This window comes from Crotalus tigris, unplaced genomic scaffold (genome assembly GCF_016545835.1).
Source record: "Crotalus tigris isolate CLP2741 ecotype Arizona unplaced genomic scaffold, ASM1654583v1 scf7180000024282.1769268, whole genome shotgun sequence".
NCBI lineage: Eukaryota > Metazoa > Chordata > Lepidosauria > Squamata > Viperidae > Crotalus > Crotalus tigris.
In genome coordinates, this window is record NW_024100454.1 from 1,208,030 (window position 1) to 1,229,236 (window position 21,207).

Consider the following 21,207-nt stretch of genomic DNA (forward strand, 5'->3'; position numbering starts at 1 on the left):
ATATACTAAAACAAAGCTGTCTAAATCACTTGGCCATGATTTTGGAGAACAATTTTTAAAAATATCAGCAAAGACACTCAAGGCACTATACTCACCGGTATGAATCTTCTCATGTCTCTGTAGAAGGTACTTCTGTATGAAACGCATCTCGCACTGATTGCACTGAAATGGTTTTTCACCTTAAACAATATAATTCCACATCTGTAAGTTAAAAGCTAGAAACATTCATTTTTAAATATGCTCTTGCGAAATAAAACAGTAAATTATTGGAAGCCAGCAACTAAGTGAGCCCGCAAATGTTTTAATTTAAAAAAAAATCTACCTAAACCCTCTGGGATAAAATAGTGTTCCTGAGACACTACCCAATATATATTTAAAACCTTCATTGGCCAAGTAAGAAACCAGAGTCTATTTTATAAACAAACCAGAATTAGGAGATACGTTGCTTATAAATACATAGCATCTCTGTAAAAGAGCAACACAATATATCTTAAATTAACTGTAAGGACACTAATTCTTTCTGGTATTTTTTGACACCTTGGTGCATGAAATACCTAAGCTTAGATGCCAGATGTCCTGCACTTCGGAATCTAAAATACACATTACTTTACATTCATTATTCAGTCAATTGTTCCAGATTGATAATAAAAGAAACAATTTAAATTCAAGCAGTACCTGTATGAATGAAGACATGTCTTTGTAAATGGTAGTTGGTTCTAAAGGCAGCATTACAATGCTCGCAAATATGAGATTTGGTAGTTTTCAGACCAAGTGATCCATCCTCATTTATTGTAAGGATCTATTTTTAAAACGGAAAAATCCAGTCTCGCATTAATTTCTGAATAATTATATTCAATGCAAATTCATATTCAGTAGGGAGAAATTAAGCACTTTAGTATCAAGCCACAATGCAAAATAGGGAGTTTATAAAAGTGGATGAACTGCAATTGTTTCCTTCAGTGACGTAGCAGTGTTGTTATCTTTTCAGTGTTTGCAATATAGGTGAAGTTGTAGGTGCTCCATTGTTGGAGGTTTTCAAGAAAAAAATTGAACAACCATTGTCTGGGACGTAAATAAGGACCCTTGCTTTAGGCAGGGGGTTCAACTAGAAGACCTCCAAGGTCCTTATGATTCTATGTAAATAATGAAGTAGAACAGCTAGAAACATGTTGATCCTATTGCTGCTGTAACATTTTTTTTCTCTTAATACTGGCATCCTGCAACAAGTTTAAAATGACCTTTCTGGGACACCTAAGAAAAAACAAGCAGCAAAATAAGCTTCAAAGAGGGTGGATGGATGAGTGTTTGCTTGCAACTTAAAAACTTTTTGCTTACAAATACCTACCAACTGCAAAGTTGCTGTTTTGTTTTACTTTGTTTTTGGGATAGCCATGGTGATGTCATCGGGTGTAATTTGGTCGTTTTGCTTGCAGATTTTTAGTGAAATTTTAAGGTTTCTCTCAAAGGAACACCATTTTTAGTCTTAATTACATGTTCACGAATAAGCGGTATGCTGATTCACCTTGCCCGACAGCCTCAGTCAGGCTTCTCTGTCCGGCAAAAGCAGCTAGACGAACCAGCCCAGCCCATGCTATCTTTAACCTTCTGTGTGAACTATGAATTTTGTCTTTAGTATAATTGCTAAATAATGATACTAAACAAGGCACATGCTGAAATTTCACTAGAACCACTGCTTTGAACACACCGATCTAAACCTGGGGACTCTTAATCCCTAACCACATATATGAAACACAGCAGAAGGCATATTAACTGTCATGCTCTGATTAGGTTAAATTATAATTTTCAAAGCCATTGTTTAAAAAGACCTCTTAAGCCACTTTTTGCAGGCAATTTTGAAATCTAGTTTATACAATACCAAGAAAGGCAATATAGGCAATATAGGCAACGAAGAAGGAGAACCTGTTTTTTTCAGTATTTTCAGATGATGAATGAAACAACTATGTGAAATGTTTAACTGGTTCTGCATACAGTTAATGAAAAGTTAAGAAACTGAATTAAACAAGAGAAAATATTTTCAACAGTGATTATTTTCAACAGAGACAACATTTGACATTCTCAAGCAAGCTTAAATCTCACAGTATGAAACTTGCCACTTAGGACATACTGCTGAGCGGAAATTAATGAGAACAAATAATTGGAGTTCACATTTGCAAATGGCCATGGTGAAACAGGGAGTCTGAATTAAAAAAAATATGTGTTTCATTCCCAAGGTCTTACACATTTTTGACTTGAGTTAATGGAAGGAAACTCAAGATGTAAAACCTTAAATAATAAGTTTCAGATCAAGAAAATGTGTTTTGAATTATTACATTTATCCTTATCACCTGTTCACTGTAAGGTAATTATTTCATTTCAGATACACACAATGATTACTTTCAGCACTAAGGCATTGTATGAATAAAAATAAAGTTCATAAAATCCAGTGTTATTTAATTTGTCTCACTACTAAGCCCTTATTAAAGCTGTGTTATTCATCTCAGTATTCATTGGTAAATGGTCTTTGTAGAGTATTATTATAAAAAAAAATATTTAGAGAAGGGCTTTCTTGAGATGTGAAAGTACACAAAAGGCTTATGCCAGTGATGGCAAACATTTTAGAGACCGAGTGCCCAAAACCTGCCCCCCTGCCCTTGCTCCGCCTTCCACCGTGCCTGCTCCGCCCCCACCACCCCCAGGGCCACCCACTTTCTCCATGGTCCGCCGCAGATTGCCCAGGCGGCTCTGCAGCGCCCTGGAAGCCACCCACACCCTGCACATCATCTGTGCGCGATGGGGTACAAGGGTGGAGTCTTGTCCCTGCTGCCCGACTGCTGTGTCCTTGGCTGCGCTGCTCTGTGCAGGCCGCGCCTGGGGGTGACTCCCCTCGGGGGGAGGAGGGGCCACGGGGGGAGGCGGGGCTGAGGCAACAGCTGGTGAGGAGGGGCCACGGGGGAGGCGGGGCTGAGGCAACAGCACGTGTGCCCACAGAGAAGGCTCTAAGTGCCGCCTCTGGCATGTGTGCCATAGGTTCGCCACCATTGGCTTATGCTATGAAAAGAAGTTCAAAGAAACATGCCATGAATATCTTTCAGACCTTCTTTGCTTTAGAACTGTTGCTAGGTGAATCTAATTATTGGCAGATATTATTTCCAATGGAATGGATGGATTCCATGGTGAATCACCATGCCCTTTAATTACCAGGTCTTTAATTAATTGTCTTACCTTTGCTGGGGAACGCTGCTTTCTTTTCTTCTTCTTTTGCATATCTATACCTTCTCGCATTAGCTTTTTGTCCCGTTTCTGCTGCTCAGTCACATCAGTAAATGTAATTTCTTGTTTCACACTGATCTGCTAAAATAGCAATTGCAGCATGTTTTAAGAAATAATGGCAATTCACTTGAAAGGGCCTTTTTATTATGTTGGATTTTTTTTGAGGGGGGGGAGAATAACTTTGTTTATTTAATATTCTACTGACATTGCCCTGTTGTGTTATACTTCAAATACAGTTATACTTGAATTATGTGCCATACATACAAATAAAACCTTGATTTATTGGAACAAATAGAGGCCGTGTCTATTATTGCCAACTGCATTAAATCAGATAGGATGTCATCAGTAGTGGTATAACTACACAAATTATGCAGATTTCAGTAATGATATTATTAAATGATGTAAGATGACACAAATACAATGAAAATTTTGTCCACTGCATCTGATGTCCATTGCATTAAAGTCTGTTAAACTGAGCATTTGCTGAAAACATGTTTACTTAAACATTTAAAACAGATAAACCATTTTTAATTTCTTATTCATTACAATACAAAAAAGTAAATTCTCCCTCAAATTAAGCTCAATTTCTGATGCCTACATGGACACATCTGTCCTGTTTTCTTGGCAACGATATTGAAGTCATTAACACAGACCTCTTCCCACATGTTTATTACTTCTTGGTATTGTGAAGCCTGGATGGTCTGTCTCCTTTTCAAATATTAACCAAGTTCTTGTTTAGCTTTACAAGTTGAGATTAAATCAACTAGGACCTGAGATCTGCTGTCTTAGTCACAATATGCAGGAATGCCAATTCTGCAGTAGAAACATGAGCCTAGAAATTGGTCCATTGCTCAAAGGGGCAGTAACTGGTACCTCGGTCATAATGTTTTTAATCTAAATTTTTGATTGCTACTGCTATAGAGTAGCTATATAAATCTCAAAAGAATGTGAAGTTCCAGAATTTCTATGACTGAAATCAGTGTTATTTTTTCTACAGAATAGCAATTACTGTAATTTTTTAATGTTTTCTTAAAAAGTCAACTTATATTCAAGCAAGTGTTAAAATCAAAAAAGGTTATTTCCCACAGAGAAGACGCAAATGTGTTCAGTTTGGCATTAAGATTTAGACACATGGCTTTGTTCTACATAAGTGTTTATAATAAAATCCTCATGTTGTATGTCCTATATCTCATTTCCCTTCTCAAGATTTTTAACAAAACCTTCAATTGTAAGATCACAAGGCAAAATTTTACAACATACATAATGAATTAAAACATACATGTAGACTTGCTTAGCAGCTGCCTTGGGTAGTGACTATCTGAAGCTATGATGATGATAAAAAAAAAGTAATTTTGTAACCAATACCCACATTTACAAACCTTGCAATGTCTTTCTCTCTCACTCATGTGTTTGTCATGTGTTTGTCAATACAGTCAGTTAGTATATGCCACCCTATGCCTGATCCATTTTTTCTCTCCTCCCTTCCAGCAGATGGGAGAGATTGCCTACGCAAGCTAGTTGTTCCTAAACCCACTTTTACTATAGTGTAACTCCTCCCTAAAAAGTGCTAACGCAAGTTAACAAACTCAGATCTGTGACCTTAATTAGCAGGCTTAATAGCTGCTGCCTGTAACTGACAAGACTTTAATCACTTTCACAATTTTGACTTTTGTTTGCCTCTTAAGTAGTTCATGCTGAGAGCAGCCAGTATACTGGGCAAATAGCTGGCACAAGCATATTGCTTTCAATATGTATTTCCCATTGTGTGTCTCCATATTTTCCTATAATTTCTCCTTTTCCGGTGAATATATAAACACTACTTCCCTTCTTGCTGTTTATCCCAGCCTCAGAGTGAGTATTCCAAAGGGAGGGCGAGGGGGGGAAGTTCCTCACTTTTTGGCTGAGCTGACTGTTTGGGATTGTAGCCTTCTGATACAGTAAAGCAAAAGAAAGAAAGCTGAAGTACAATCACACTCATTTAATTTTCTACTTAGTGACCACTTTGCTTAATGACCTTGTTGTTGGTTCTAATTGTGGTCACTAAATGAGGACCAACTGTACTTGCTAATTCTCAAGTTCAGAAATTCTTCAATTATAATGAACAAGGCTGAATTTTTGTTTCATCTTTTCAGAATCAAGATCCCCAAGTCTTGAGTTACCAGGGTTTGCCTACACACATATAATTTTTATATGGTGAGTGTAAATTCATACCTAAGTTCCATAAACTTTAGATCTGACATGCATTAAGGGGTGAATTTTATTGTGTAAAATCATCTCATAAGCCTATAATCTTCTTTGAAGTTTATCTTCAGTAGACTTTTATTTTTGGTAAAAAGCAGATATAAAAATAAGTCACAATCATGAAGAACTGTCCCCTGATAAAGTTTTTGTAAATCTTCCATTGCTTTTTTATTATAAAACATAATTTCATCAATTTCATAGTTTGGCTCCAAGAACGCAATAGTGCTTGTAAAAAGTTCATAACAGCTATCTTAGCTACTGTCTTTCATTCAGGATCAAAGCCATCTAGTATATATACAAAAAGTGCCCCAGTACTGTACAGGATTTTCAGGCAGCTCTCATCACACCATGCACTTCCACTGCCTTGTTCCCCACTACATTCCTAATCCCTCACTTTAATTACCATATTTGTTGGCTCTTTTGCCTTCTTCCAGTCCTTATCAGTGCCTTCCTCTCCTCCAATCCCATTCATCTATTCATCAGCTTAATGACTGAAACTTTTCTAAGTATTCCAAAATGAAAAAGAAAATAAACCTGCAAGTCTGGAAAAGGAGAGTGTCTGGAGTATTAATAGAAGAAAACTCTTTTTCAATGTCATAATCCCATCAGCAATTTTAAGAACCACTACTCTTTAAAACAGGGGTCCCCAACCTATGGTCTGCAGCCCGCTACCGGACCATGGCCTCTTAGCCACCGGGCGCTGGAAATAACTGGCGAGCCCCTCCCATTCCTGGTAGCACCACCACGCAGATGCTAGCGGCCCCATTTGCGCATGTGCAGGGATTCTAGCACCACCGTTGATGTCACGTGGGTACCAGCGGCCCATTTGCACATGCATGGGGGCACCAGTGGCCCATCTGCACACGCAGGTGGGCGCCAGTGGCCCGTTCACGCATGCAGACAGGTGCCAGTGCACGGGCAGTGGGTAAGCATGGCTCACTTGCGTGTGCATGCACAAACTAGCGCTTCCATCATATGCACACCCATTTACGTATGCATGCATGGGGCTGCACGCATGCACATTTCCCTACTCCTCCCTTTCCTTCCGGGCCACCAAGCTGGAAAATTTGGGGAGCTCTGCTTTAGACCATAGAGAAGAGGCTAGAAAGGCCTTTAATGACAAATACATAGTAGCAAAGATGCACACACCTAGAAAAACTGGATGAAGTTATCTTAGAACAACCTTTTAAAAATATATTTCTTCCCACTATTGACTTCAAACCAAATCCATCATTGATTAATGAAATAGCCATAAACTACTGCCTTTTTTTTCATGTTTACCCTTTGCTTACAGTTTGAAGGAAAACTCTACATAATAACTGCAGGCAAAATTAGTGAAAAGAAAATACTTACAGGAACATTGACTGCATAATGAAGCCCTTGGGGGAGTCTGTCTTGTCCCTCTATGTCATCATCATTTTTCACTGTCTCTTCATGAACCATAAGTTCATCATGTGGGATCATTTCTTGCGGTCGGAGTTCACTTTCTTGTAAAACTTCATCTGCAGAAAGGATTTCTTGACGTGCCATAGCCCGGTCTTGAAGCACTGCTCCTTGCCGTTCCACAGAAATTGCCGACTGGTCAGAGGTGGCACCCATTCCAACCATATCCCTCGATGACTGCATCTGTTCTATGCTACCACATTTAAGAAACAATCCTCCTAGCTTATCTTCAATGTTCATTCTTAAGTGCAGTAACCTATAAGAATGGAATTAATAAGCTGAGTTGAAAACGAGATATGAGATACAAACATAAGACTTGCTGACAAGCACTGCTGAAAGGAATATTTCCTGACTAAGTACAGTATAGGGAACACAATATACTTTACTGATGAGACAAAAATCTAACTACAGGAGATTTATCAATCCCCTCCCAGAAAATGAAGTACATCTCACCCCCCCCCCAACAAATAAAATACTTCAAGTAACCCTTAAATCTCAAACCTAGCATATACAGAATGAAAACCATATATATTATTAGAAAAATACAGAACAGGATGTATTTGCCCCAGACATTTAGCATTAAGGCATTGAGTTTCTTGCAGAATGCCAGAGTGCACTCCTATATCACTGGGAGTCATAGGACATTCAGAAGATTTCCTCTTCCAAGAATTGGGTGAGGATCTGACTTCCGAGGCGGGGGAGGGGGACAAAACCTAGCATTGATTCCCCTCTCCCAGACTGTCTTAAAAGCTTCCGCAGATTTATTTATTTTTAACTGAAGCTCCAACATCAGAAAAGAGGAAAAGGAGGGACATTGGAGACCATGCTCGACCTTTGGATTGATGGAATCCAAAGGTCTCCTATTCATCAATCACCACTACCACTCCAACAGAGAAATATTTATACCACCCCTAATATTGGTCTGAATAATTTCTCTCCCATTACTTGCAAAGAGGGAAAACAGTAAGTAGTTGCCACCCTCATTTTGGCTCTGTACTATGAGTGCAGCAGGGCTTTGAATATGAAAGGCTACAATATCAAATCAGAGGCATAAAGGCAAATTTTTTATTGCCCAGGCCCAGAATGGGCTTCCAGAAGCGGCATCCACATAGATAACCTGCTATTCACATATTTGAATCCCACCACTGCATAAAGGACTGACCTATGAGAAGTCAGCATTATAAAAAATACACAAATGTATATCTGCAAAGTGGAAACCTAATTTGATAGCATGTAATCTATGCCAATATGATTTAATTATGGACTACTTTAAGTACAAAGGAATGCTTAATTTCACCCACTTAATCAACATTTTCTATTAAAAAGTTGCTTTCAAGGACAGCCTCTTTGAAAAGAGAGAGTTCCAATGTCCGATTGTGAAGTGATTAGAGCATGAGTGACTGCCTGAAGGGCCTCCCAATCTGGGAACAGGCACAACTGACACACCAGATGGATCTGTGCAAAGGCCCTCCTAGCCATATCTACAATCTACTCTGTGACCTCCACACTGCATTCCAGTCTCAAATGAGAAAGTGCAACACGAGACCAAGATGGGATGTTCGTAAGCTTATTTAATATGTCAATTCCTCTATAAACCCATAAATGCAAAACCCAAACAAACACATTCAGACTGGAATTATCCCAAAGTGTAAATATGTTATAAGAATCAGAATTATATTTCTGCTCTTAAATCTTTCATATGCACCTTGCTGCGTTTATAACTGAAAATGCAGCAGAATCTTGATTAAAACAAATATGCAAAGAAACAAATTTCAGCTATGGTATTGATAGGATATAATTTAAAATTGTGCCCACAATTGTTTTTTTAACCTCTTAAACTAATATAGTCAATAGTAGAGTTGAAAATCAGGAAAGTTAAAATCCCTGTTTTAATGTACCACTCATAATTTAGATAAAGAAATACTAGGGGAGGGTTGTTCTTATTAAAAGCATTTCTTCAAAACTCACCAAACCTGCTTTGAGTTCCTTAAAAGTATTAGCAAGAAATTTCTTCTAAGAATTTTAGAATAATATTAATTATTACAACATTTATCTTTCCTTATAACAAATAGGAAAGATATATCTTTCTCTATTATCTATCCTGTTTATATAAAAATAAATCTGGGACAAGCAGATTGAAATATTTATGTCCATAAATGAAAAAAAACCTGTTCTTACAATAATTATTCCAAGATATTTAAACCATTCAAGAATTCAAGGAATAAATTCCCATTTTTCACAGATGTTCACAATTACAGCCTATGGCAAATTTTAAAGACTGCATCCAGTTTTGGTCACCACAATGTAAAAAAGATGTTGAGACTCTAGAAAGAGTACAGCAAAGAGCAACGAAGATGATCAGGGAACTGAAGGCTAAAACATATAAGGAACGGCTGCTGGAATTGGGTATGTCTAGTTTAATGAAGAGAAGGACGAGGGGGGACATGATAGCAGTGTTCCAATATACAGGGGCTGCCACAAAGAAGAGGGAATCAAGCTGTTCTCCAAAGTGCCTGAAGAGAAGACAAGAAGCAACAGATGGAAACTAACCAAAGAGAGAAGCAACCTAGAACTAAGGAGAAATTTTCTTAGAACAATTAATCAGTGGAACAACCTGCCTCCAGAAACTGTGAATGCTCCAACACTGGAAGTTTTTTGAAGAGACTGGCCTGCCATTTGTCTGAAATGGTATAGGGTTTCCTGCCTGAGCAGGGGGTTGGACTAGATGACCTCCAAGGTCCCTTCCAACTACTACTACTACTACTACTACTACTACTACTACTACTACTACTACTACTACTATTATTTCCTATTAATCAAAATACCTAATAATTTACCAATACATTATTGGCATAATGCCAATAAATTTTGCCACAAAATATTCATAATTTCTAATAAGGCACATATTATCAATATATAAATATAATTTGTTCAATTCAAGCTACTTTTATGGCAGAATAACTGCCTGACAAAAGAGGTCAAAATAAATATAAGAGGAGAGGTCACACTTGATGAGTTCCATCAAACATCTTGACAGGTAAAGGAATAGTCCCATCTGTAATGATCCTGGTCTTCATATGAATCCAATAAATAAAAATGAAGGAAATTCGTGTTTGGCCAAATCTTGACTCAAAAATTTCAACTACTCCATATTAAAAGTCCTTTCTTCATCTAATGAGAAAGTTTTTTAAAGTAATGTATGTCTAAGATATCAGTTAATAACTTAATAGATAAAAGGCTTGTTGACCTTATATGAAATTAGGCTGCAGGAATTAAAATAAAAGTACAACAAACTTCCTTTTTTTTAACTATTTGGGAAGATAAGAGTTACTGTTAAATCTAAATTTTAGCAGTCTATATCAGAGTTCCCCAATCTTTTCAGCTTTGCAGACCGGGGGGGGGGGGGGGGGGGGGGGGGGAGGGAAGTTTCTGCATGGTGCTTGTGCAAATGGAGCGCACAGCACACACTCACCCTCTGAACGCATAAGTGGGAATGCACGCAGGCTCTCCTCTGCTACTTCCACGGCCCAGTTCCGAAAGGCTCAACGCCTGGGGGTGGGCCGCGGCCTGGGGGTTGGGGACCCCTGGTCTTTATAACAGGGTTGCTGTCAACATTTTAGTATCAACATTTATTAAGGAATCAAGCAGTAACTTGTATAATCAGCCAAACCTTCACCAGGTTTCAAAAGCACTGTTATATTATCTTGGTAGAAGAAACTGAAAGAAATTTTATTCAGGCAAGCTTCATTATAAGCTTCCAACAATGAAGAAGACTCCAATCCCCCTTCATTATCTATGATATATTACTAAGTTGGACTAGGAATTTTCTCTTTTTTTTCATAACTTAATAGAAGCTGTTAATTCTTATACATATAAAGGTATAGCCAGATAATTAAATTGGTGATATGTAATCTTTGGAGAAACTATAGTAGTTAAAATGATTGATTTCTCCTTCAGTAACTTTTTTCTTTATTATATGAGAATAAAAATAAAATTAAAAAATTCATTATATATTTTGTCCTGAGTATCCTTAGCAGAAATAGCTTGTGGTTGCTTTTTAATTAGGAAGCCAATGATTTCCAAGTCTTGTCTTATATCTATCTATCTATCTATCTATCTATCTATCTATCTATCTATCTATCTATCTATCTATCTATCTACCTACCTACCTACCTACCTACCTACCTACCTTCCATGTTTTTAGACTGCCCATCTCCCTCAAGTTCCAATTGAGCAGATATAAAAGCTTTCTATGTTTCAAGTGTAAATTGCTTTATATATGGACTCACAAGTTCCTTAATTCTTTTCTCCAAATGCTTTTCCTCAGAATTTTTGTGTTTTTTTCCATGAAGCATAAATAACAAATAGACATATATGTCTTAAAAGGCATCTGAAACATAAATAAAGTTCAAAGGATACTTTTCTTTTTACAAAAAAATCTTCAAAAACCTTATTTCACGTCTTTTATAAAATGTGATAATGATAAATAAAACAAAACAATCAAGCCTATGTTGGGATCAAAAAAGGAAAATATGAAAAGTATATTTCCTTCAGCCCCAAATTAAAACTGGAAATTTCCAGAAAACAAAACAAGGTAAAATGGAATCAGAAGTTTTTGTTTCTTTTGTTGCTTAGGTAAACACAGATGTGTAGTTAGCACTGTACTAAGGTTATTTTTAGTTTCTGTGTATTTTAGTCTGCTTTACTGCCAATATCCATTGCCTCTATTCAATCTCATGCTGTTTGATTAATTCAGGATTTTGGTGGCCAAAATTCCCCACTTTCTTACACACCTATATTATACTGGAATTTGTCCAGAATATTATAATTTTCCTGTGAATCTATATTAAAGAACTTGGAGTAGCAGTATATAATGTTAGCACTATAATCCTTTAACCTTAGACATTAAAGGTTTACATTTTCCTTTCTCTTATTTTTGATAAAATTGATTTTTAAATTGTAGATTGGGTATTCTTATCCAACAGATTTACCTAGTCATACACTCCAAAAGTTATAGGGCTATGATCTACAGAGATTTCATTACTGTTGTTATAATTCCAATATCACTAATCATGTGTCATGGCTAATGTTGGTTGAGTGTGTTCTTCATTTGAGCTCTACCCATAAACCTGGGAATTGCATAGGTAGCACCTAATTATTTCTGAACTCCATAGCTCCACTATTTGCAATTGGACTATTTTAAATTGTTCCAGATTTAGCTAATCCAATTTCTAAGTCTTTGTGGTACTACATCTGGTGCCCCAATAACAAAACACTCCTCTATTTTGACTTTTAATATACCATTCCTAAGCTACTGCTATAATTTGATGTTGTACAACTGCCCTTCGATATATTTTTAAAAGTGCTCATGAGTGTGCTTTGGTTGTTTCTGTGTTGTCTATGTTCAGTCTGCTAGCTAGTTCTGCTTGGATCCTGTTCATTCCTATTGTGTTCAAGTACTTTTCTAGATCTTTTAGTAGAGTATCTAGCACACCAACCACTTCTGACATCACTGCAACTTTCTTTTCCGCATTTGCTTGCTCTTTATATTTCTCTGCTTCTTCTTTCTCATCGACCCTTCTATTGCCAGCTACTGTGCTGTCAATTATCCACACTTGTTTCTTTGTACCTAAGTCATAACTGGCTTATTATGGACTAAATCCTTATTGGTTTGTATGTGTAGGTCCCATGGGATCCTAACCTTTCTGTTCTTCTTCAATATTGTGATTGAGTTGCTGGTAAGATGTAATTCTTACCAAGATTCCAATAAGACCACTTTTCTGTAGCTTTAAATAGTCAGTGCAATCCTCTCACATTCACATACCAGGTGTTCCTCCTGTTCTTTGCATAACTGACAAGTTTTCTCAGTTTTCCCTTTAATTAAATTTATATATTGCGACAGTTCTTGAGCCACTAAAATAAGCTCTTCTGTTTCCTTCTTTAATGTGCCTTTTTGAAACCATTGCCATGTATTTTCATTTACTAACTTCCCTTGAATGATGTTAAACTAATGGCTTATTTTGCCAATTCTGCATTTGCATCACCAGCTGCTCATTCTAGTATACATGCTTGGTTTCATTGCTTTTCGGTACTGTATACCTTCCTTTGTTAGGTCATTTAGTTTCTCTTCTTGGCTACTCTTAGCGTATTCAGCCAGAAATCTTTTTTTTTTTCCAATTGCTTCCTTCATTTGCATGTCTGCTTTTATTAAAGGGCACATATGGCCTATCAATCTCACTATAGGGATGCAGTGCGCAGTCTATGATCAAAATTTTAATCTAATGCAGGCATGTCAAACTCGCAACGTCACGTGATGTCGCGCAACGTATCGGGCTGGTTTTGCCATTGCCAGCAATGGAGTGGGTGCAGCTTCCACGTGATGCGTCTGGCCCGCGGGCTGGCAGATTGACACCCCTGATCTAATGCTTCTACCTCAGTTTGTGTCTGCTTTACAATTCCAGCAGAACATCAAAAAGTGAGATAACCCAGGTCATAATGCCTTTAACAGCATTTTTGTCATTAAGCTTGGACTCTCCTTACCCTTATATATACCTTAGTTAGAGTGGTTTGACCTCCACTTGTTTAATACTACTCCACCTAATGTTTCAGTCTATCATTCTTAACCATTTTTTCTTGGTTTACTATTAGCGATACATATTTATTTAGCTGAAAATATATGACAATGTCATTGCTATAATTTTGATTGTATGAAGTTGTGATTTGATTTTTTACACTGACTTTCTATATACGGTAGTACTTAAAAGTTTGTGAACACCCATCTATGTAGCACTGTATCATTTTTCTCAATAAATAGAATGTTTCTGACTCATTTAACTGGGTTCTCTTTGTAACTAGTTTTTCTTTGTAACTAGACCTGGAGGAACGTTGTTCATGGGGTCGCGATGGGTCGGACACGACTTCGCAATTAACAACAACAAAGTTTTAGGACTTGAGTGGATAACAAATCACATTTTAGGTCACATTTATTCAGAAACATTGAAAATGTAAAGAGTTTCACAAACTTTTAAGCATTACTGGAGTTTCAAGTAATCCATATATAGGATGTGCAGAAGCTGAATTGAGATTTCAATGTCTGATATGCAGTCCATATTTTAGTCAAAATTATTAACAGGAGAATCAACAGTGTTACCAATAGTAATAATGGTAAAAGTATTCCTGAAATATTATTTTGATGTTAATGTAATGGTATATGAGAAAACTCTTAGGAGGCAGAATAAAGTGATGCTATCTAGACAATGGTCAGATGAGAGAATTTTACTCTTGTAATGAGGCCGGCCTTAACAAGTAGACCAGACAGGAAGCACAACCAGATAAACTAATTCTATTTTATTGTAAAGCTATACTAACAGAATTTTGCAAGTCTGAAAGTAATATTCTTTCGCCATCATCTTTACAGCCCAAGAAATTAGCAAGGATCCCTTCTGAATTTCTTGCTCAGCCCACTATGCAGCTATGGGTTATGCTCTCTCTTATCTGACACTTCCCTAGACAGCATCTCTTTGTCTCATCACCCAAGGTCTTTCCCACATATTATTACAGTTAATTTGGCTGATTTATTCACAAGTGATTATCAGCTATATTTCCCACAAGTGCATTGGGTTTTTAAAATAATTTTGTGATTCACTTCAGTCATTTCCAAACACTTTGAAATCCAGTCAAACACCTTAGCCAAGCAACATGCTCATTTCTCCTTCTTTTACAATTTTCTAAAAGCAGTTTATTAGAAGCTTGCCTTTAATACTTTTTGTGTTTTGTCTATTTCGTTTCTGTTTAGTCGGTAACATTTATTGTTTTCTAATTGATTTGAACAGTACCTGCTTGAATATCTGATTCTGAATAGTACCAGTCAAAAGTTTAGTTATTATTATTGTTATTTCTCTGCTACTTACTGGTCAGGTACTCAGATAGAGCAACTACACCAAGGTGGGCCAGAGTGTGTAAATTCAGAGGATTTCTGGAGGAGAAAAGTTGAAACCTCCTCCCACCTTTCACACAATGGGCTCAGCTGTGCCACAAGAGATCTATATTACAGTTGCCTATCTGATCAACTGAGAATCAAGATACTAAGAAACAATCAAGTCAGAAACACATAAAATATGGAATTGAAGAAAAATAATATTTCTTTGAAGGATTTAAATATCACCATATATCCACCAAATTAAATTCCAACAAATAATGCTATAATGTAAATGTTCTCCAACCTTTCCAGCTCGGTGGACTGGCAGAAGTGGCAGTGGCGGGGGGGGGGAGAGGATGTTTTCACGCACATGCATGCACTTTCATAAATGCAGCTTGACAAGCAAGCGTGCACGTGCACGCACTCACCCACCCCTTCCACAGCTCGGGTCTGAGCAGGCTGCGGCCCAGCAAGGGACCATGGACTGGGGTTGGGGCCCCTTGCTATAATATGATCCACTTACAATAAAAAATATAGCAAGAATAATGTTGGGATGTGGTGGCATAGAGGCTTAATGATGCTGGAACTTCTGGCCAGAAATGGTCTGCACTTTGGTGCTTTGAGCCTGGCTCCATGAGATGGAGTGAGCTCCATCACTCAGTCCCTAGTTCCTGCCCACTTTGAATATTGAAAGCATGCAATATTGCAAGTAGATAAATGGGTACCACTTTGGTGGGGAAAAAACCTAGCTGCATTCATGTGTTTAGAGAGCAGAAGCCAGAGCTGGACCTGGCTAGACGTGAGTCATTGCAACACAAAGCAAGGTGAGACCAGCAGAGGAGCCCGGAAGAGCCAGCAACCTAAGTGCTGCTAGTTAATTGATGTATAGATACCGTAGTTCACTCCTCACAATGCACCAAGGATAGATGCACAACTGCTGAAAGAATGAACTAGCAATCTAGGCTGTCAGGACTGTATTGGGTCTAGCATGTGTGGATTTCCCTAGGCTAAATAAATAAATAAGTAAGTAAGTAAATAAGTAAGTAAGTAAATAAAATTAAAAAAAATTGATCCAAGCAAAGAGAACTAAATACTTTTTTAAGTATCTTTTATGTAGCTACATATATCAGAGAAGACAAGCCAATGGTAACTATGGCTCCCAAGAATATTTTCAGTGATGGCCCTTATAGGTTAGGCACATCTTAGGTTTACATGGCAAGAAAAGGAAAACTATATTTAACAGCATTATTTTTCAATAAGCAGTGCAGCTTTAAAGAAATAGTGGCTGAAATTTCAAAAATATCTGGATAGTGAAATAAGGCAGGCAAAGACTAAATTGTACCTATAAGAGAAACTGTTCCCAAAACAAGCTAATAGAATATGCATATATTATTCACACATTAAGGACATATAAACTCCAGTGAGCTAGTACATACCTTGGTTAAAAAAAGGGCAACTTTTAAACATAGAGTTCTTCCTATTCTCAAAATTATATTCAGCTTCCTTGGGTATTGTTAAAATTTAGCAGATATGAGACAAATATACAAATTCCTCATTCATTGTGGCCATACAATAAATGAGGAATTTGTATATTTGTATACAATAGTCCCAATTCTTTTTAAATCTGTCTGTCAAAATATATGGAGGATGGTTGATAAAAGCTGATTTACTCACTTCTTTGCAAAGAAATCAAAAGCTGCCTGCCTTTTGGCTGAAATGCTTGCAAAATTCTAAACCCTGCTTCTCTGATGACCACCGCTGCTATATATGCACAAGAAGCTTTACATGGTTTAATAAAAGCTATTAACTATACAAAGAAAACATGAAAACAACAGGTTCAGGTAAACGTTGCACAACTTTTAATATTTTCATCATCTGTCACTGAGATTCATAAATTTAATTATTGGTCTCTACTATGAAAAGTTCAACTGATCTTTTTTCAGTTGAAACATCAAGGAGGGAATAATTAATTCTTAATCATATTAAACTTTGTGGAAGCGGCTTACAATTTCCTACTTTTATCTCTGGAATTATTTTTCCCATTATAGACTACATCCTGGGGATTTCCAAGCAACATTTGCTTTTTCAAGGTAAAGCAAAGTCATCTAAGTATTACTTGATATAGACAATTGTATGTGGGTATATATTATTGATAGGATAATATCCCTTCAGTGGAATAGGCTCCATTAACTCCTCTGAAAACTTTACATCTGTTTTGAAGGTCTGAAGAATCTTCTAAAAAAAAGTAGAGAATAAAAGGAAAGAAATTTAGAGCTACAGTAGATGTTTTACTACCTCTGCTAAATATTATGAGTGGTTGGGATTTATCGAAAAATTACAGATACTAAGAATATCAATTACCCAAAGAAATCTGCTGGTATAATTCTAAACTGGACAAATAATACCATACTTGAAATTTAAGACAGAAAAAAAGATAGGAATTGTTACTATCATATATAATTCCATAAAAACAAAATTTAAATTTGTGAAACAGAAATATTGATATTTCTGACAACTCCCAGTATATCTTGACTCAGTGCCTAGGTCTGATTGAAGTTAGGCAGATTTCTGCAGCTCTCGAGAAGGAGAGAAAGCGGAATTGAGTCCTGTCCCGAAAACTAAATGGAATGTGTGCCAGATAGATATAGAGTCTGAAGATATCTTTTAAAGATTGCAGTGATTCAGAACAAACTAACAACAGTTTTTAAGGCTAACTGAACAATCCATTATGCTCAATATGGTATCTTCACTTCAAATTAACCCAAACAATGAAAGCTTATTAGTGGAAATGTAAAGAAGAGATTGAATTATTTATATTTTCTAGAACAAATGCTGATGGGGAGCTAGAATCATCCTCATGAGACAGCATAAGTAATTATACTAAAATACAGAAGACAACCCATTTCAAAGATATAAGATTTTAACACAGGTAGTTCTTCACCTACGATGATAATGCATCATGCCCCAGTCCCCAGATGAAGTCATTAAGTGTGGTTTCTTAAATGGAGAGCCTCAAGGGAAGGGAAGGCCCTGGGAGGCCTAATACAGACTAGGCTCAAGGCTTCTGGGGATTCAGGGGGAGCGGGATGGAGGGAGAGAGATGGGGTGATATTATAGTGCCCCTGTGGTCAGTTGTAAGAGCGAATGACTGAGGGGCACTGCAGCAGCCGTAACTTTGAAACAGGATCTTAAGTAGCTTTTTTTGGGGGAGGGGGTCTGTCATAACTTCAAGCAGCTGCTCGGTGACCAGTCATCAAGCAAGGACTATTATCTAAACAAAGACCAAAAATGTTTACAAAGTACCTATGAGATCACTGTTCAGAAAAAGCAAGAGTTATGGTAAGGCCTATTCTTTTAATATTTAGAAAATAACAGAAAGAATCCATACAGATCTGTTCACTTTGTGGTACACATATTGATAACTTCCCTCACATAAGATCTGATATCCAGAACAGGACTGAGAGAATAGGACATAAAAGAACAGACATTATCGTCCAGAAATTTATTTGCATGAGAGTGTAATTTTTCTATTTTGGTAGCAACCAAAGCAAGACACAGCGGAAAATGTTACAGAAGTTTTTAAAAAATGGTAAAGTAGACATTTTATTAAACTTTCTTTGCTGGATAAGAGCCAACATACAGATGGAGTGGATGCCTGAGAATAATTTTTATCTACAGCTGTTTTAGAAAATACTAATGTCTCTGTAAGCTCATTTGCTATTTTAAGAATAACTGCATTTCTCCCACACAGTTGCTAATAGTATACTTTATCCTTATATAAAAGTTATGAACAACACCTTTAAAACACGTAAACAGTAATTGGAAAACCTGGCTGCCTAAGAAGCAATGAAAAGAAAGGATCTCATCATTCAGTTGGGTTTTGTACATGTCATCCGGCATTAACAGTTCTAAAAGCACTTTGGCTTCTGATTATGAACTAAACTAGTTCATCTTCAGGATGATAATGAATGGTTTCACTTTTGATTAGGTAATTATCTCCCACCTCTAAATTACCTTTATAGCGTGTGATAATGCAGCTGTTTCTCCCAAATTCTATTACCTACTGGTAACAAACTCTCACATTATCGATGTTTCGGTCTCCTTCATGTTGCCTATGAGTGTACAGGGAACGTACTTCTCATATGTACAAAAATGAGTTTAAGAGAATGGGGTGGAGTGGGTTATTACATAACCATTAATTTATCCTAAATCCGGAAACCATAACTTCAAAAGGTTAATAAGATATAAAGTAATAGCAAAAGTCATTCAGGAATTATGAAGGGAGAAAAACACCTTTTCAAGCCAAAAATAAAGATTTCAAAAACATGGACTATTTTTGTTTACAGAAAAGGGTAAAAAGATGGGTCTGTAACCAAAGAGAAAGATTTAATCCATAGAACTAGAATTCAAAGGGAGGATATAAAGTGCACTGGGAGTGTTCAAGATGAGATTATGAAAAAGAAAGGGGGCTGTGATTTATCCTAGTACAAACAGGTCCCTGAGCTTCTAATCTCCTTCTTACTCCCACCTCTCACCAGAGTCTGCTTTCTTGTCTCCTCAGAAGATCAAAAAGATACGAGTGAGGGTCAACAATTCTCAAAGGCAGTGATGGTGAGAGACTGTACAGTTTAGACCGCCAGGGCCTCATTGTTCCTACTGCATTCTGGCAAGAAGACTAAGCCAACCTGTGGTTATTTATCTAGTTCTTACCTTTACTGCTTGGAAATAGAAAAATGTTAGATCCATATTAATGTTTGATATTTGCTTTGTAAATCGTGGGGGGGGGGATGTTTTAACCCTCTGTGTGCTGCCTAGAGTAAATATTTTGAGATGGCAGCTATTCCTTCTTTAAATAAAAGGAGTAGAATAAATGATGATGAATTGCTGAAGTATACAATGAAGGGATCTGCTTAATATGCTGTTTAATGTTTCAGCAGGTTGGGTATTTCCATGTCATTTTGCTGAAGCGTCAGATTTTCCCAAGCCTTACCGACAGTGATTGAAGGATGCAGCTCTGATTATTATGCTTACTCTAAGAACTAACCCATTAAAAATAAGTCCAACAAGTCCTATTTATGCAGAAGCAGAGTTCGCTTCTGCATCATTTCTTCCAGCCCTGCAGTGGAATACCCTGGGGGATGGAAGGTGGGCTCACACCTTTGGGAGAGGCAAGCAGTGGCTCTCTGAGTCTTGTTACTCTAAAGCAGAGGTTCCCAACCCCCGGTCCATGGACCAGTACTGGGCCACAGCATGCCAGCAACTGGTTTACTCTCCTCTTCTTCTTCTTGTGCCATATCTGTTATCGGACGTTGGCGATCATGTTGGAGATCCTGTTTTTATCAGCAGCCGTATGAAAAAGAGCTGCTGAGTTTTGTCCAAACCAGTCCCTTAGATTTTGAAGTCACGATGTTCTTCTTCTGCCTAGACCTCATTTGCCTTCAATCTTTCCCTGGAGGATTAAATGGAGTGTGCTGTATTTTTCTGGGTGTCGTATCACGTGTCTGAAATATTCTAATTTTCATTTTTTAATTGTTTTGATGATTTCCCTTGGCTTTCCAAGGCAACTTATCACCTCCTCATTTCTGATTTTGTCAACCTAGCTTATACATAACAGCCACCTGTAAATCCACATTTCAAATGCTTCTAGTCTCTTCAGGTGGCCTTCTGTCAGAGAAGATCCACACAAACAAGCAAAGCCCCATCCATGTGATGCAGGCAGCATACAAAACCACGCACTCTCCAGTCTGCGGAAAAACCTCTCTTTACAGAACCAGTCCCTGGCGCCCAAAAGATTGGGGACCTCTGCTCTGAAGTATCTGTGTGATTTCAGACTATTTGCTTCTGATCTTGCCAAATTTTGCCCTCACCATCTTCCTTCCATTTCCTCCTTTTTCTCTTCCTTTTCATAGATGATGAGTCTGTAGTCTTCCACTGCTTCCATTTATGTTTTGGTTAAAACTTAAAAAGTCCCCCTCCCCGCCCCCCAAAATTCCCATCCAGGAGAACCTGACAGAAGATGAATGTCCATTTCCTTTCATTCTACCTTCTTTCTTGCATAAATGCTGCAAATAGAATTGTTGTAGAAAGGAGGCTACACAATAATCTTCCATGGCTTCCCTGGATCTGTCTGTTTCCAAGTGTCTCGTCCAGTGAAAGTGTAGGGTATCCAAGTTGATTTATACAACCATGTGAAAATGTCTAATAAAAGAGAGGAGTCTGATAGAAAACCAGATACAATCTTCAATAGCAATAAGACAGCCCTCTGGTTGTCAATCAGTGGTACATGACAGGAAGCCCTGATAAAATGCATGTGCTCTTTGAAGAAATGCCTATTA

At 37.4% G+C, this 21,207-nt stretch overlaps 1 protein-coding gene across 3 annotated transcripts in view; it reads right to left on the minus strand.

Annotated features, from left to right (window-relative positions):
* ZNF148 (zinc finger protein 148) overlaps positions 1-21,207 on the minus strand; it is a 46,249-nt gene that overhangs the window by 15,858 nt on the left and 9,184 nt on the right. The window contains exons 2-5 of one of the 3 annotated variants that reach the window (XM_039323811.1): positions 6,865-7,210; positions 3,223-3,348; positions 676-799; positions 96-179 (exon numbers count right to left, since the gene is read on the minus strand). In XM_039323811.1, the coding sequence (XP_039179745.1) occupies positions 96-179; positions 676-799; positions 3,223-3,348; positions 6,865-7,194 (664 nt within the window). In that variant the 5' untranslated portion in view covers positions 7,195-7,210. Of the gene's footprint in view, positions 1-95; positions 180-675; positions 800-3,222; positions 3,352-6,864; positions 7,211-21,207 lie in introns of all 3 variants that reach the window. The other 2 variants (XM_039323810.1, XM_039323812.1) reach the window with 2 other exon arrangements.